Raw genomic sequence first — 14,573 nt, 5'->3', positions numbered from 1 at the left:
TAACAAGGAAGAGAGCACAAGCAGCAGAGGGAGAGGGAGAAGCAGAACCCCACTGAGCAGGGAGCCCTATGTGGAGCTGAATCCTAGGACCCTAGGATCATGACCTGAACCCAAGGCAGACACTTAACCGACTGAGCCACCTAGGCTCCCCTCAAGCAGATTTTCTGAGAGCCAGTGAAAAAGAGGAAAAGCAAGCATGTTTAAAAGAAAAATAGGACTTATTGGAAAAATAGGTGGCAATGGGGTAGAGGGAGAGAACGTAGGGGCGGTTGATGAAGAGAAAGGAAGAAATCAAGAATGATGCTCCGTTTTCTGGGTTGGAGCCTTCAGTTAATGGAGGTGCCATTGATTGATAAGGAGATTCATAATGAGAAAGATCACAAGTGTTGTGGGAGAGGGGATAAGATGATCTCCATTGTGGGACTGTTATATTTATTGTGCCCATAAGATGTTAAAGAAGTGAAACATGTGTAGTGACCAAATGAAGATTTGGATATAAAATCCTGATGCTGAACTAAAAAGAAGGAATTATGAATCATAAGATACTGGTAGAAATTTAATTCTTAGATTGGGCAAGGTTGCCCAGAGAAAATTGTGAAGCAGTAAGAGGGGAAGATTTAGAATATGATGCATCATGGCTGTTTAAGAGATAGGCAAAGGTAGAGGAGCCCATAAAGCAAGCTAAGAAAGTTGGACCCAAGTTGCAGGAGGAAAGCAAGATAATGTTCATCTCTACCAAGATTTCATAAATTGCATGTTTTAGAATGGTGGTTTTTCAAACATTAGTGTGTATCAGAATCACCTGGGATGCTTGCCCAAATTTTGGTTTCCTGGACCCACCCTGAGAGATTTCCATAAGCAAGTACAAAGTAGTAGCCATTTCTGGTATTTTTAATTGGCCTTTAAGATCAAATGTAGTTGGTGATTCTTGAAATATACTTGGAGAAACATTTTTCTAGGAGGCAGTGTGAAATGGTTGCAAAAAAACAAAGGCTTTGTAATCACTTATGTGAGGGTCCTGGATTTTACAGTCTACTGGTTATGTGACTGTGAGCAAATTGGTTGTTTTAAGGTTTATTTTTCCATCAGTGCTGGGGTTGTAATAAATACCTTCTTTTTCTTAGAATTATTTCATGGTATGTATGAGATAAGTTATTAAATTTCTGGGCCTACGGAAGGAGCTCAGGAAATGTGAGTTGTCTTTGGGCACTTAAGAAACCTAAAACATCATTTACTATAGCACCAAGAACCATAAGATACCTGGGAATAAAACTAACCAAAGAGGTAAAGGATCTGTACTTGAGGAACTACAGAACACTCATGAAAGAAATTGAAGAAGATGCAAAAAGATGGAAGACCATTCCATGCTCATGGATCAGAAGAATAAACATTGTTAAGATGTCTATACTGCCTAGAGCAATCTATACTTTCATTGCCATCCCAATCAAAATCACACCAGCATTTTTCAAAGAGCTGGAACAAACAATCCTAAAATTTGTATGGAACCAGAAGAGACCCCGAATTGCTAAGGAAATATTGAGAAAGAAAAACAAAACTGGGGGCATCACATTGCCTGATTTCAAGCTTTATGATAAAGCTGGGATCACCAAGACAGCGTGGTATTGGCACAAAAACAGACACAGACCAGTAGAACAGAGTAGAGAGCCCAGATATGGACCCTCAACTCTATGGTCAAATAATCTTCGACAAAGCAGGAAAAAATATACATTAGAAAAAAGAGTCTTTTCAATTAATGGTGCTGGGAAAATTGGTCAGCTATGTGTAGAAGAATGAGACTTGGCCATTCTCTTATACCATACACAAAGATAAACTCAAAATGGATTAAAGACCTCAACATGAGGCAGGAATCTATCAAAATCCTCGAGGAGAACATAGGCAGTAACCTCTTCAACATCGGCCACAGCAACTTCTTTCAAGATATGTCTCCAAAGGCAAAGGAAACAAAAGGAAAAATGAACTTTTGGGACTTCATCAAGATCAAAAGCTTCTGCACAGCAAAGGAAACAGTCAACAAAACAAAGAGTCAACCCACGGAATGGGAGAAGATATTTGCAAATGACACAACAGATGAAGGGCTGATATCCAAGTTCCATAAAGAACTCCTCAAACTCAACACACACAAAACAGATAATCACGTCAAAAAATGGGCAAAAGACATGAACAGACACTTCTCCAAAGAAGACATACAAATGGCTAACAGACACATGAAAAAATGTTCATCATCATTAGCCATCAGGGAGATTCAAATCAAAACCACACTGAGATACCACCTTACACCAGTTAGAATGGCCAAAGACAGTAAACAAGACAGTAAACAATAAGTGTTGGAGAGGATGTGGAGAAAGGGGAACGCTCTTACACTGTTGGTGGGGATGCAAGTTGGTATAGCCACTTTGGAAAACAGTGTGGAGATTCCTTAAGAAATTAAAAATAGAGCTACCCTATGACCCTGCAATTGCACTACTGGATATTTGCCCCAAAGATACATATGTAGTGAAAAGAAGGGCCACCTGTACCCTAATGTTCATAGGAGCAATGGCCGCAGTCACCAAACTGTGGAAAGAACCAAGATGCCCTTCAACGGACGAATGGGTAAAGAAGATAAAGATATGGTCCATATACACTATGGAGTATTATGCTTCCATCAGAAAGGATGGATACCCAACTTTCAGAGTATTAAGTCCTTTGCTGTAGTCCTCCTTTGTCTTTAAAATAATATCTGGCGAAAACTCAACTTGTCTTTTTTCTTTTGCCTCCTCATCCTGTGGGATTCAGACATGGTTTTGTAGCTTACCCATTCACTGACTGGTTAAGAAACCTACTTTTCTTTGGTTTTGTTTCAGCAACGAATGCTTCCTTTCTTGCTTTACCTCCTCTCTCCAGCCAAATACTTTGTTTTCCCCTCATAGCTTTTTATACTTAGTAGTTTTGTTTGACTCTGCTTTTTAAATTTACAGTTCAGATTGTACCAACTTAGGAGATATTTTTTAAAAGAAGTGCTGTTTTTGGAGGTGGGTATTGGAAGGTGGTAATGAGAAGCGATGGTGGTAGAAAAGCCCAGTGAGTTTTTGGCTCCAGGTTTTCCTTCTGGCTTATAAATCTGAGACAGTCAAGAATTTGGAGTGGGTTTGTCCAGCAAGTTCTGAGTTCCAGTTCTTGGATTTTCCCTACAACAAAGTGTTGTATTTTCATGCTTTCTTCTGAATAAGGCTTTCTGTGGACCTCTTCCTCTCGTTCCCTAAGATATCCTTTGTGAACCCAACCATCCCAATACTTCTATAATTTTAGAATTAGAAGTGATATCTAGAAACATTATTGAACATTAAATACTATGAAAACAATATGACCCAAAAAAAAAAATACCCTTTCCAAGAATTGACAGAGAAAATCTAAATAAAAGATAATCAACTGAGCATTTATATTCACTGCAGTAAATGAAATTCTAACTTTCATTTTATCTTCCACAGACAAGCAACAGAAAGGTGAATTTTCAATAGATGGTTACAATGTCAGAATGAATAACACTCTCAGGAAGGATGGGAAGAAAGATTGCTGTTTTGAAATCTCTGCTCCTGATAAACGTATCTATCAGGTTGGAGTTTTTGTGTTGTTTGGAAATTAAGTTGATAAAATGTTCTGATTTCATTTATAAAGACATTAACGTCTTGTTAAAACAGATCTCCCTGACATGTTAATAAAAGATACTGATTTTATACAATGAACATTCATATAAGAAGAAATCGATTTTTAAAAAAAATTTCAGATTAGTTCAAGGGATATCTTCTCTCGAAAGAGAACAACGAATATATAATTTATCAACTACTTCACATGTTGCATTTTATATCTATTTTAATAGCACGGCGTGATTTCTTGAAAGAATTACATTGCGGAAAGAATAAAATTATCAAAAGAAAAATATCAGCGTGTTAATGCATATTGTATTGCTTAGGGTTGTGGGAGCAAATGAAGGTAAAGGCACATATCAGCTCTGTGATTCAGGAGCTCTCAGCCAGCATCAATATGGAATGTATGTTTAATAAGTTTTAAATATCTAAGATTGCGGTTGAAAGCCAGTTAATTAAGTTGTCAGGTAGTGTGTTGGAATCTGACAAGAACATTTTTAAGAAAACTGTACCTGGCAGTCTAAAGAAATTCATGGGTGTCTTCTAATTGTCAAGGGCAGATTTTGTTCATCAGTTCTGTCTTTGACATTGATGAAGAGAAGCGGCTTTTTTTTCCTGCACAGCTGCCAGCTGCTGATCAGAGTTTCAAATCCATCATCCTCTGCTTCAATTACGTAAATTTGTCAAAATTAACTGTACATTATAAGAAGCATCCTTGCAAGAAAAGTAGTACCAGACATGAAAAGAATTACTAATGGCCGTAAAGAAGTGATAAGAATGCGACATACCTTTCATTTCCACGTGGTGATTTTTCTTATTATTGTTTATTTTTTTTATTAGTTCACAGCAGCTTCTACCAAAGATGCTGAAGAATGGGTACAGCAGCTGAAATTTGTATTACAAGGTAAGAGCAATCAATGGAAGTAGTCACTGCAGTCTTTAAATATTGAATAACTGAATGAATTTGGATTTTCATATATGGAACGTTAATGACTCCTATGAGAATGACCAAGTACCATGGCTAGTCCTGATACAGACTGTTTACTTCAGATTTATTAAAGTGTTTTTTTCTTTAAGTACCAACTGGAAACTTTGCAATTCACATATTTATATAATAATCAGTTTTTGAAAATGCTTCAAGTTAAGAATATAGCCTGTGACTCTGTTGGGCTGCAGCAGTTTAGAAAATAGGGTTTTGAAAACCTGTTTTGCATCCTTAAAAAATTTGCCTCGTGCAACCTATTTTTCAGACATGGGATCTGATGTTATTCCTGAAGACGATGATGAAAGAGGAGAATTATATGATGATGTTGACCATCCCTTACCAACCAGCAGCCCACCAGCAAGCAGCCAACCAACTGATGATGAAATTTACGAGGAACTCCCAGGTATCTATCATCTGGTGATTCATTTAAGGATTTTTAGGGCTTCCCCCCCCTGCAATGTCATATATCATCAAGTTGACAACTTGAATGGAAATGGTGAGCTATTAAAAACACGGACAAAGAAAATCCTCAAAACCCTATTTTATGAAAGGGGTTCTGCTTGAGGTATTTCAAGTGAGTGGATGTACACTTATGAAAAGTGAGTGGAATGTTAAAATGGAGCAGATACCGTCCTCATCTCATGGGACTTTTGGCTCATTAGCATTGTTTATGCTACATAATTTTTTAATTAAAAAATTGACTTGCCTTACAGTTTTTTCCACCAACTCACACATCATCTTTTATTTATATATCTTGGAATTTCCATTAACCAGAAATTCTGTGCACTCCCCATATGTCAACAACTTCTGCCTCATATATTCCTCTTTGTTGTGGTGTATTGCATTGTCTTGGAGGAATATTGTTGCACCATAAACAAAGGCCTTTTGAGGTTTGAAGTTTTCTCACTTGATATTTTATCATCAGTGTGAACAAGTTTTCTTATTCTACATTTTCTGGCATTGTTTAGTGTTAATATGCCTTAGTATCTGTTCTGTAACATAAAATTAATTGTCTATTAGCTATTTGATTTGTATTTTTGAGGGTTAAGCTAAAACAGAATAGGTATCACGGACTTAGGATACCTAGAATATGAACACATTCAGGGAATCATTGCATTACTAATACTGTAGGTTGAAATGAGCTTTTTTCTGTCTATTAAAAAAACCAATAGAGAAGAAAGAGAGATTATGAGCAATGTGAGATTTAACCAATATCTCATGCAGAGAAGTTATTTTTCTCTGAATAGAATGATTTTTTTTAAAGGATTTTATTTATTTATTTGAGAGAGAAAGAGCATGAGCAGAGTGAGGGGCAGAGGGAGAAGACTCCCGGCTAAGCAGGGAACCTGACTGTGGGGCTTGATCCTGGGACTCATGGGACTATACCCGAGCCACAGGCAGACACTTAACTGACTGAGCCACCCAGGCGCCCTGAATAGAATGATTTGACAACGTAGCATAAACCTTTAAAACTGATTTCAAAAATACTCAGAATGTTCCAAATTAACATACAAATATAATTTTCAATGGAGTCAGTAGAGATAGTAATAAAAAGCACATGGATTTTGGAGTCAAAAAATTTAAATTGTGGCTATCCCATGTACCAGTGCAATGACCTTAAAAGTTTTCTTTTCTTTGGCCTATCATTATTCATCTTCATCTATAAAGTTCTTCTTTTATTCATCACTAAAATGGGGATAATATCATGATGGAGGGAATGAGCTCTCAGCATAGTGCTTGAATCATGACAAGCCCACGAAAATTCTAACATCATCATTATTGTTTTCATTATTGTATCTGGTAAATTCTTGCAAGGGCTTATATGAAAGTATAAGAATGATTTTCTAGTCAAGTAAGAATTAATGAAAGTAATGGTATTATAAATTCAGACACTACAAAAACTACTGAAATATGCATCTACATATTGTTTTTCACTACCCTCAAAGATGATTAGTCTAAAAGCATAATTTTGTGGGGAATAGTAATCTGTACCTTTGTGTTATTTTAAAGGAACTGTATTTTATAGCTCCTTCCTTTCTGATTGATCCTAGGGAAATGGCATCTGCCATAGCATTAGTTATCCTTGAGTCGGGAAGAATATTTTCTGACTGCTTGGTTTTAGTTACACCCTATGGTTAACACATTTATTTTGTTTTGAAAATGTTCAGAAGAGCTTGTGAGAATGTATAGTAAGGTAAAATGGAAGAAAGTAGGACCTTTGAACATATTACTCTCATACATCTTTTATTCCTTTAAAACCCTGCAGCGAGTGGGTTACATTACAGTTGTTGGACTGACTGTTCTTTAAGTTCTGTGTTTCTTCAGCTTGACCATCCTCTCTCCGCCACGCTGCCCCCCACCCTGCAAAAAGCTATTGGTGAGGAATAAAGACCGAATATTCATAGTCCTCTTCCTAACAAAGGTCCAAGGAAGATCTCCTTTAAGTAGCTTGAAATCTTAAAAATATGATACCTCTTTTATTTCCCTCACCACAGATGTTCTACTTCATCCCTTTTTTTTTTTTGAGAATTCTTTTTTTTTTAAGATTTTATTTATTTATTTGACAGAAAGAGACCACAAGTAGACAGAGGCAGGCAGAGAGAGAGAGGGAAGCAGGCTCCCTGCTGAGCAGAGAGCCCAATGCAGGACTCGACCCCAGAACCCTGAAATCATGACCTGAGCCGAAGGCCGCAGCTTAACCCACTGAGCCACCCAGGCGCCCTACTTCATCCCTTTTTTTTGGCCTGGGGCCACATAATTGTTGGAAATAACTGGTTACTCTTTAAGTGGTCTTACTTCTTGCTGAGGTTCTGGAAGAAATCTAAGCTGCTCTGGGATTCCTTGCCCCTGCCTGGGATCCCAGTTGCCGTACAAAGTGATTGAGCTTGAAAGAGCCTGCACCCGTGCCCCTGGGAAGAAGGCTGGGGTAGGCAGCTGTGGAATGTCTCCTTTCTTCCCTAGTTTCTCGAGAGCCGCTTCAACATCTGCACAGTTCAAGTCTGTCGAGGCTGAACCAGTCACTACAGAGGGGATTTTTCTTTCTTTCTTTCTTTTTTTTTTAAGACTTTATTTATTTATTTGACAGACAGAGATCACAAGTAGGCAGAAAGGCAGGCAGAGAGAGAGGAGGAAGCAGGCTCCCTGCTGAGCAGAGAGCCCAATGCGGGGCTCGATCCCAGGACCCTGAGATCATGACCTGAGCGGAAGGCAGAGGTTTAACCCACAGAGCCACCCAGGCACCCCCGGAAGGGATTTTTCTTAGTGGAAGTCCTCAAGTTGTCTCTCAAATACTGTTGAGGTTTTATTTGACAAAATATCCAAAACTAGGAAGTCACTTTTCTTTCTTTAGAGAAGGATCTCTCATTCAGGATAAGCATGGAAGGAGCTGCTTTCACTTCCGTGAGAGACGAATATAGTTTTGAGAGGAGGGGGAGGAAAGTGAAAGAGCAGAGAACACATTCAGAAACTGTTGGCATTTTTCCAGTTCTCTGCAAAGAACTACATGTCTCTGAGGTCTGACTGGTGAAATTCCAAGAATGAATTAATACTACCACAATTTTCTGTCCATTCTATATAGTCGAAAACGAATCCTCTTCGTTGGAAGATGAAGCATACAAATGTGTTTGAAGGAAAATCTAAGTATTCAACGTGTTACTTTAAGTCACAAAGTTCTTTTTCTGAGAAACTAAAGCTCTTACTCTAATAAATATGTATTTTTGAATGTAAATAAACCTGCAGCGTTGAAGTCTCAGTAATAAGAAGGAAACATTGTTTAAAAAATCATATTATGAAATATCCCTGGAAACGTGTTGAATTCTCTGGGAGTGTGAATGTTTTCCTTGTGATTGTTTTTCAGGGAGGGTCTTCGAACTTGATAACAGCAGCTTCTCTTTAATTTCTTGTTCATTAATTTTTAAGTAGCTTCGCCAAAGAATAAGAGTATGTTTGTAAGACTTCTCTGTGCGTAGGGGATTTATGCATATGTGCAAAAGAGGGGAAAGTGTGCCATTTCTGGGGAAAGGCGTCTGGCTTTTCTTCAGATACACTAACGCTTTGACATCTTTTATGTCTTGGCGCCTCTTTGCCTGGCCCACTCAGGTTTGCTCTCACAGTGACATTACTGTGGTATATTTGTGTTGGCATGACTTTTATGTTGATCAAAGTGTGTCACACAGTTTCGTAACAGTCCTGAGTTCATTTGGCTTCACCCAAATTTCCAAAGTTGGTGCTCATTTTTTCACTAGAAATACAGAAGAACGGTTTTGTATGATTTTTGAATCTTTTTTTTTAAAGATATTTATTTATTTGACAGACAGAAATCACAAGTAGGCAGAGAGGCAGGCAGAGAGAGGGGGAGGCAGGCTCCCCGCCGAGTAGAGAGCCCGTTGCAGGGCTCGATCCCAGGACCCTAGGATCATGACCTGAGCCAAAGGCAGAGGCTTTAACCCACTAAGCCACCCAGGTGCCCAGGCGCCCCTGATTTTTGAATCTTGAAAGAGGACAGCAGTTCTTGGGGAATGGCTGCAGAAATCATCCCAGCATGCTCTTCTCTTCTGGTTACTGTGTCACTTGATTTCTCCCCCCACTTTAAAGTCAGGAAATTGTACAGCAACAACAATAAGCCTTTTTAAAGAGATAGACTGAATAGAATCAGCCTCGTAACAAGAGTAGTAGTAACTGCCCGTCAGCCTCTTAAATCTCCAGCTTTCAGGGGAATTGCATCTGAAATTCTTCTGCTAAGTGGACTGGAAGACAGGGCAACATGAAACAGGAAGACAAATTTCTAATTCCATTAACCTATTTTTTAAGTGTTAATTCATTTTTTTTCCCCCATGATGACAGACTGAATTATTCTGAACCAGAAACAAAGGATATTTTTATCCTTTGGTCATTCAAATACGTTTTAAATGTATTCATTCAAAGTATCTGTGTCAGAAATGGAATGTAAAGTAAAATGCAGCTGTAAATTTTTTTTTTTGATGAAAACTACTATTACATGTAAAAAAGAACAGCATTCCATTCCTTAAATTTGAAGCAGTCTCCAGCAAGTAGACACGAATGCTGACTTAATCAGAGAGTGATCACAACCCCCCTCAAAATACATTTTAGCTTTTTTCCCTACTGAATCATTATCATTTGTATTACCAGGTTACTATCAAGATTACAGGAGCCTCCACAGTCTCTGGTGTTAATATCAGTGGTTGGTCCTGGTTTCACGAAAGAATTTTTCTCATTCCTTCTTTGGAATGTAGTGGAAAGATGCCAGTTGACTTTCACAGAACCACGTATATTCAGCATTTAACATTGTTAGTTCAGATAGTCTGCTGGCAGGCATCCTTTTTTTTTTTTTTTTAAACTGTGGTACTGAATTGTGAAGTTATTAAGTGTGGTGACACAGTACCTTATATACAGTATTATAAACATTTTTTTTCCCAAGTAGATAACTAGATTAGAGTCAAATTTTGGGTGGTTTCAGCTCTGAACTCTGCTAAGAGGGTTATCTGAAGCTCTAGAAAATAAGGGAACTATTTATAAATGAGGGTCCTGGCACATATCTAAGTGTTCATATTTTTATCTTTGCTGAATATAAATGTGATTTGAATGCAGTTTATGTTGCCTGTTGCATAACATGGCTTGAAGCTTTGGAATTGTGCCTGTCATGTAGCTTTTCTCTGTCATTGGCATTGCAAATGAATTCATTCCAAGAGATGGTTTGACACGTATTAAGACCCAAAATACCTGTGTACGTGCGAAAAACATAGGTCTATTGGTAGAGAGATAGCCTAACCCATTTTTACAACTTGGTATAAAAGTGGGTGGTTTTCAACCATCAGAAAATTTGGCCTTCAGGCCAAATCATTTAACGATTTAGTGTTTGGAGGCATTTTTCTTTGGTCGCCACACCTGGGTTGTGTGTATGTTACAAATGTTTGGTGGGTAGAAGCCAGGGGTGCTGTTGAACGTCGTATAGGACACAGGACAGCCCCCCACAACAGAGGATTATCTGACCCCACTTGTCAGTAGTGGTGAGGTTGAAAAACCCTGCACAGGAATATAATAAACAGCTTTTGGTTTATCACCTTTTTAACTGTATCTCTGGAATGATGAAAACGCATACCCATGCTCCGTATGAGTTTATTTTTGTGTACAAAACAAAGGCTTTCTTATGTTAATACAACTAGGGTTACATTCAGTGGTTCTCAATCATATGAGACAAGCTGGACTTGCCTGTCACTCTTCTCTTCAAGGGCTTGAATTTCTGTCAGTCTTAGAGGAATGAGGAAACCATGAAACATGAGAAAGGAAAGAAGCATTTCCTCTCTTTGCATGAGCACAATCTGTGAAGGAAGAGCCTTTTTTGCTACTTGTATGTGTGTGTCTTTCTTGTACGGAGACATCGCTTCTGATATCCTGAGGTTCCTCTGCTGCGGCCAAAGGGAGACCAGTGGGTGAGGGGTGTCTTCTGAAGGGGATCAGGGTGCCAGGGAGAACGCTGCCTCCAGCAGTGCCAGGCCCATCTGAAATTTGACGCCTATGAGTCTTCGCTCCCTTCTCTTTCTTGGGAACTCTTGATCCCTTATGTCTCTTTATGTCCTTCTATATACACCCTTTTCACATCTCATGAGTGTGTTGTATTGGCTTTCCTGATACAGGAACGCCTTCTTCCCGGGGATCGTGTCAGCTCTACTGTGATGCCTCTCAGACCGTCCTCCCCTTGCCCGCTTCCTCTCCATCTGCGGCTTCTCTTCCAGCTCCCCCCCTCCCCTGCACACACAGAATGCCTTTCTCTATGCCTGTGGCCAGTTAATTTGTGGTGCTAGAGAGCAAGGACTTTGGAGGCAGACATATATTTGAATCCCAGTTCTGCCCCTCACTCGATACTTTATTTTTTAATTTAATTTAATTTTTTTTCAGTGCTCCAAAATTCATTGTTTATGCACCACACCCAGTGCTCCATGCAATACATGCCCTCCACAATACCCACCACCAGGCTCACCCATCCCTCCACCCCCGCCCCTCCAAAACCCTCAGTTTGTTTCTCAGAGTCCAAAGTCTCTCATGGTTCGTCTTTCCCTCCTATTTCCCCCAACTCCCTTCTCACTCAGTACTTTAGCCAAAAAAAAGTGAACACACGGGAAGTGGCGATGAAAGGAACAAGAACAGACAGAGATGCAGGTGAAATATGTCTGCAGTGTTAACTACAGATTACGTTTAAATGAGCCTTTTCTTTTAATTTAAAAAAGAAGTAAAACCAAATTTAGCTAAAAATTGAAAAATTTAGCTGGGGCCAGAGGGAGGAGGAGGGAGTGAATGCATGCTAAATGTTGTTCCAGAGGAGAAAAGAGAGAAATCCTGGGAAGTGCCGTCTTTGTTAGGAAACGTATGTTCAATTTCCAGGTGAGTACTAAATAAATAGGAATGCAATCTTGAGGTTCCCAAAGCAGCCGAGGGGAAATAAAAGATTTTTTTTAAAGATTTTATTTATTTGAGAGAGAATGAGAGAGAGGGTGGGAGAGAGTATAAGCGCCTCAGAGGGGAGGGGCAGAGGGAGAGGAAGAAGCAGACTCCCTGCTGAAGCCTGATGCAACCTGGGACTCGATCCCAGGACCCTGGAATCATGACTTGAGCCAGAGGCAGACGCTTAACTGACTGATCCACCCCAGACACCCGAAGACTTTTCTGTGAACCTCAGATGACGAACTCTAAAACTGCGGCAGAAGGTGAGCTATTCGCACCATAGGTTTTATATCTGTACGTAACTGAGTACAGATACTAAGCAATCTCCAGAGTTCTTTCAAGATCGATCTTCTCATCGCCTTTGTATCAGACTTTTCAAGCGGAGTCTTCATCCTACAGATAGGACTCACTTCCCAAGTAGAATATAAACAGATCGAGGCTGCTTTCGTTTCTAATTCCTCCATGCTTTCAGGGGATAGAATATGATAAAGTTTGTAGGAGCTTTACAAAAATGTATTTGCTTCTTTAGGTCCCGGAAAAAGAGAAACACACACACACACACACACACACACACACATACACACCCGCCCCATGAACACACGCACCCGCAGAGCCAGACTGCGGCGAGAGATCATCAAGGCTCCGCTATTTTTGCAGATAGGTCAGCTGGGAATATCAGCTTCCTAAGAGGACCCAGCTTCTTACTTTAAAGCAATGATTAATAAGAATGGACAAGTTCAACAAAATGTCAGTGATAAATATAAGCACTCTTCATATCTGGCCTCGGCAAGGGCTACACGTTGAGTAAATGCAAGCCTTTAACAAAGTGGGAAAAGATCCAGTCTAACTTAAAATTTTACTTTGATTTTATTTCAGATAAGACATTCTTCTGTGGATTTGCCCCCCTATTAGAACTCCATTAGAATTTCTGCCAAGAAATAGCCACTCCTTATACCTAGGTCTCTGTTGGCTCCTTTGTTTCTTTCTTTCTTTTTTTTTTTTTAATTTTTTTTAAAGATTTTATTTATTTATTTGACAGAGATCACAAGTAGGCAGAGAGACAGGCAGAGAGAGAGGAGGAAGCAGGTTCCCTGCTGAGCAGAGAGCCCGATGCGGGGCTTGATTCCAGGACCCTGGGATCATGACCTGAGCCAAAGGCAGAGGCTTTAACCCACTGAGCCACCCAGGCGCCCTGGCCCCTTTGTTTCTTATTACAGGAGTTGAGATGGGGCAGGCAGTTTTTCTCACAGACAAATAAGGAAATTCAGATGCAGAGTGGCATTTTGAGCTCTCTTTGGAACCAGACCCCAAACTTCTTGGCTTCTTGTCTGGGCCTCTTTCCATATTCCTGATCCTGGTGCAAGGAGGTACAGCCTCCCTCTGCTTCTCTTTAAAAGTATGACGAGGGGCGCCTGGGTGGCTCAGTGGGTTAAGGCCTCTGCCTTTGGCTCAGGTCATGATCCCAGGGTTCTGGGATCAAGCCCCGCATCCGGCTCTCTGCTCGGCAGGGAGCCTGCTTCCCTTCCTCTCTCTCTCTCTCTCTGTACTTCTTTACCTGCTTGTGATCTCTGTCTATCAAATGAATAAAAAAAAGTCTTAAAAAAAAAAAAGTAAAAGCATGACGATGCATGGGGGAGCCATTGTTTCCTTACCTGCTTAGTCTTTAACCTTTGGCAATTTGACTTTGTATTCCTCTTTTAAAAATTTTTTTATTATTTTTTTATTATATTCAGCTAGACATTGTATAGAACACCTTTAGTTTTTGATGTAGTGTTCAGTGGTTCCTGAGTTGGGTAGAACACCCAGTGCTCATCACATCATGTGCCCTCCTTAATGCCCGTCACCTTGTTACTGCATCCCCCTCCCCATCCCCCTCCCCCAAAACCTCAGGTTGTTTCCCCGGGCTCCATTGTCTCTCATGGTTCTTCGTCTCCCTTCTCTCTGACCCCTGAGCTAAAACGGCCTCCTCAGAGAACTGGTACGGTCCCAGTCATTAGTTTCTGTCCTCAAATTCACCTCCAGAAGTTTTGTTTTGCTGGCCACCTCTTTCTTCTTGAAACTGTCTCCTCTGGCTTTTGCCATCTTGTTTTCCTACTATATGTAATATTTATAAATAAGTATCTCCACGCCGTTTTTAGATTGCCTCATTTCCTGATGCTTGCTGATTGTTTCAAATTACTTTTCTATTTATCCAGCATTTCTTTAATAGTGCAGCTTTTTGCTATTTGTACTTTGTTCTCTCATTATACATTCGTCTTAAAATGCATTCAGTTAATAGATTCAACAAATATTTATTGAAAGCCCATTATCTACCAGGTTCTGTTCTAGCTGTTGAGGGTTTAGGCATTAAAAAAAAAAAAAAAGACTGTCTCTATTAAGATAATTACCGATTGTAGTTAGTGCTACGAAGATGAGGGGAAGATGTGAAAGGAGTAATTGTTTTATAGTCTGTGGTCAAGGAAGAGGTGACATTTAAACTGAAACCT

At 39.6% G+C, this 14,573-nt stretch overlaps 1 protein-coding gene across 2 annotated transcripts in view; it reads left to right on the top strand.

The window, feature by feature from the left end:
• The window catches only part of LOC111147284 (src kinase associated phosphoprotein 2), a 163,756-nt gene that overhangs the window by 105,622 nt on the left and 43,561 nt on the right, over window positions 1-14,573 (top strand). For both annotated transcript variants that reach the window (XM_022503242.1, XM_022503241.1), the window contains exons 7-9: window positions 3,489-3,613; window positions 4,485-4,548; window positions 4,895-5,032. In XM_022503242.1, coding sequence (XP_022358950.1) covers window positions 3,489-3,613; window positions 4,485-4,548; window positions 4,895-5,032 — 327 coding nt within the window. The remainder of the gene's footprint in view (window positions 1-3,488; window positions 3,614-4,484; window positions 4,549-4,894; window positions 5,033-14,573) is intronic.

The sequence above is a fragment of the Enhydra lutris genome, unplaced genomic scaffold, assembly GCF_002288905.1.
Source record: "Enhydra lutris kenyoni isolate GAN:26980312 unplaced genomic scaffold, ASM228890v2 scaffoldscaffold16, whole genome shotgun sequence".
Taxonomy (NCBI): domain Eukaryota; kingdom Metazoa; phylum Chordata; class Mammalia; order Carnivora; family Mustelidae; genus Enhydra; species Enhydra lutris.
Note: the sequence above shows the minus strand (reverse complement) of the source record. Positions and strands in the feature narration are given on the sequence as shown.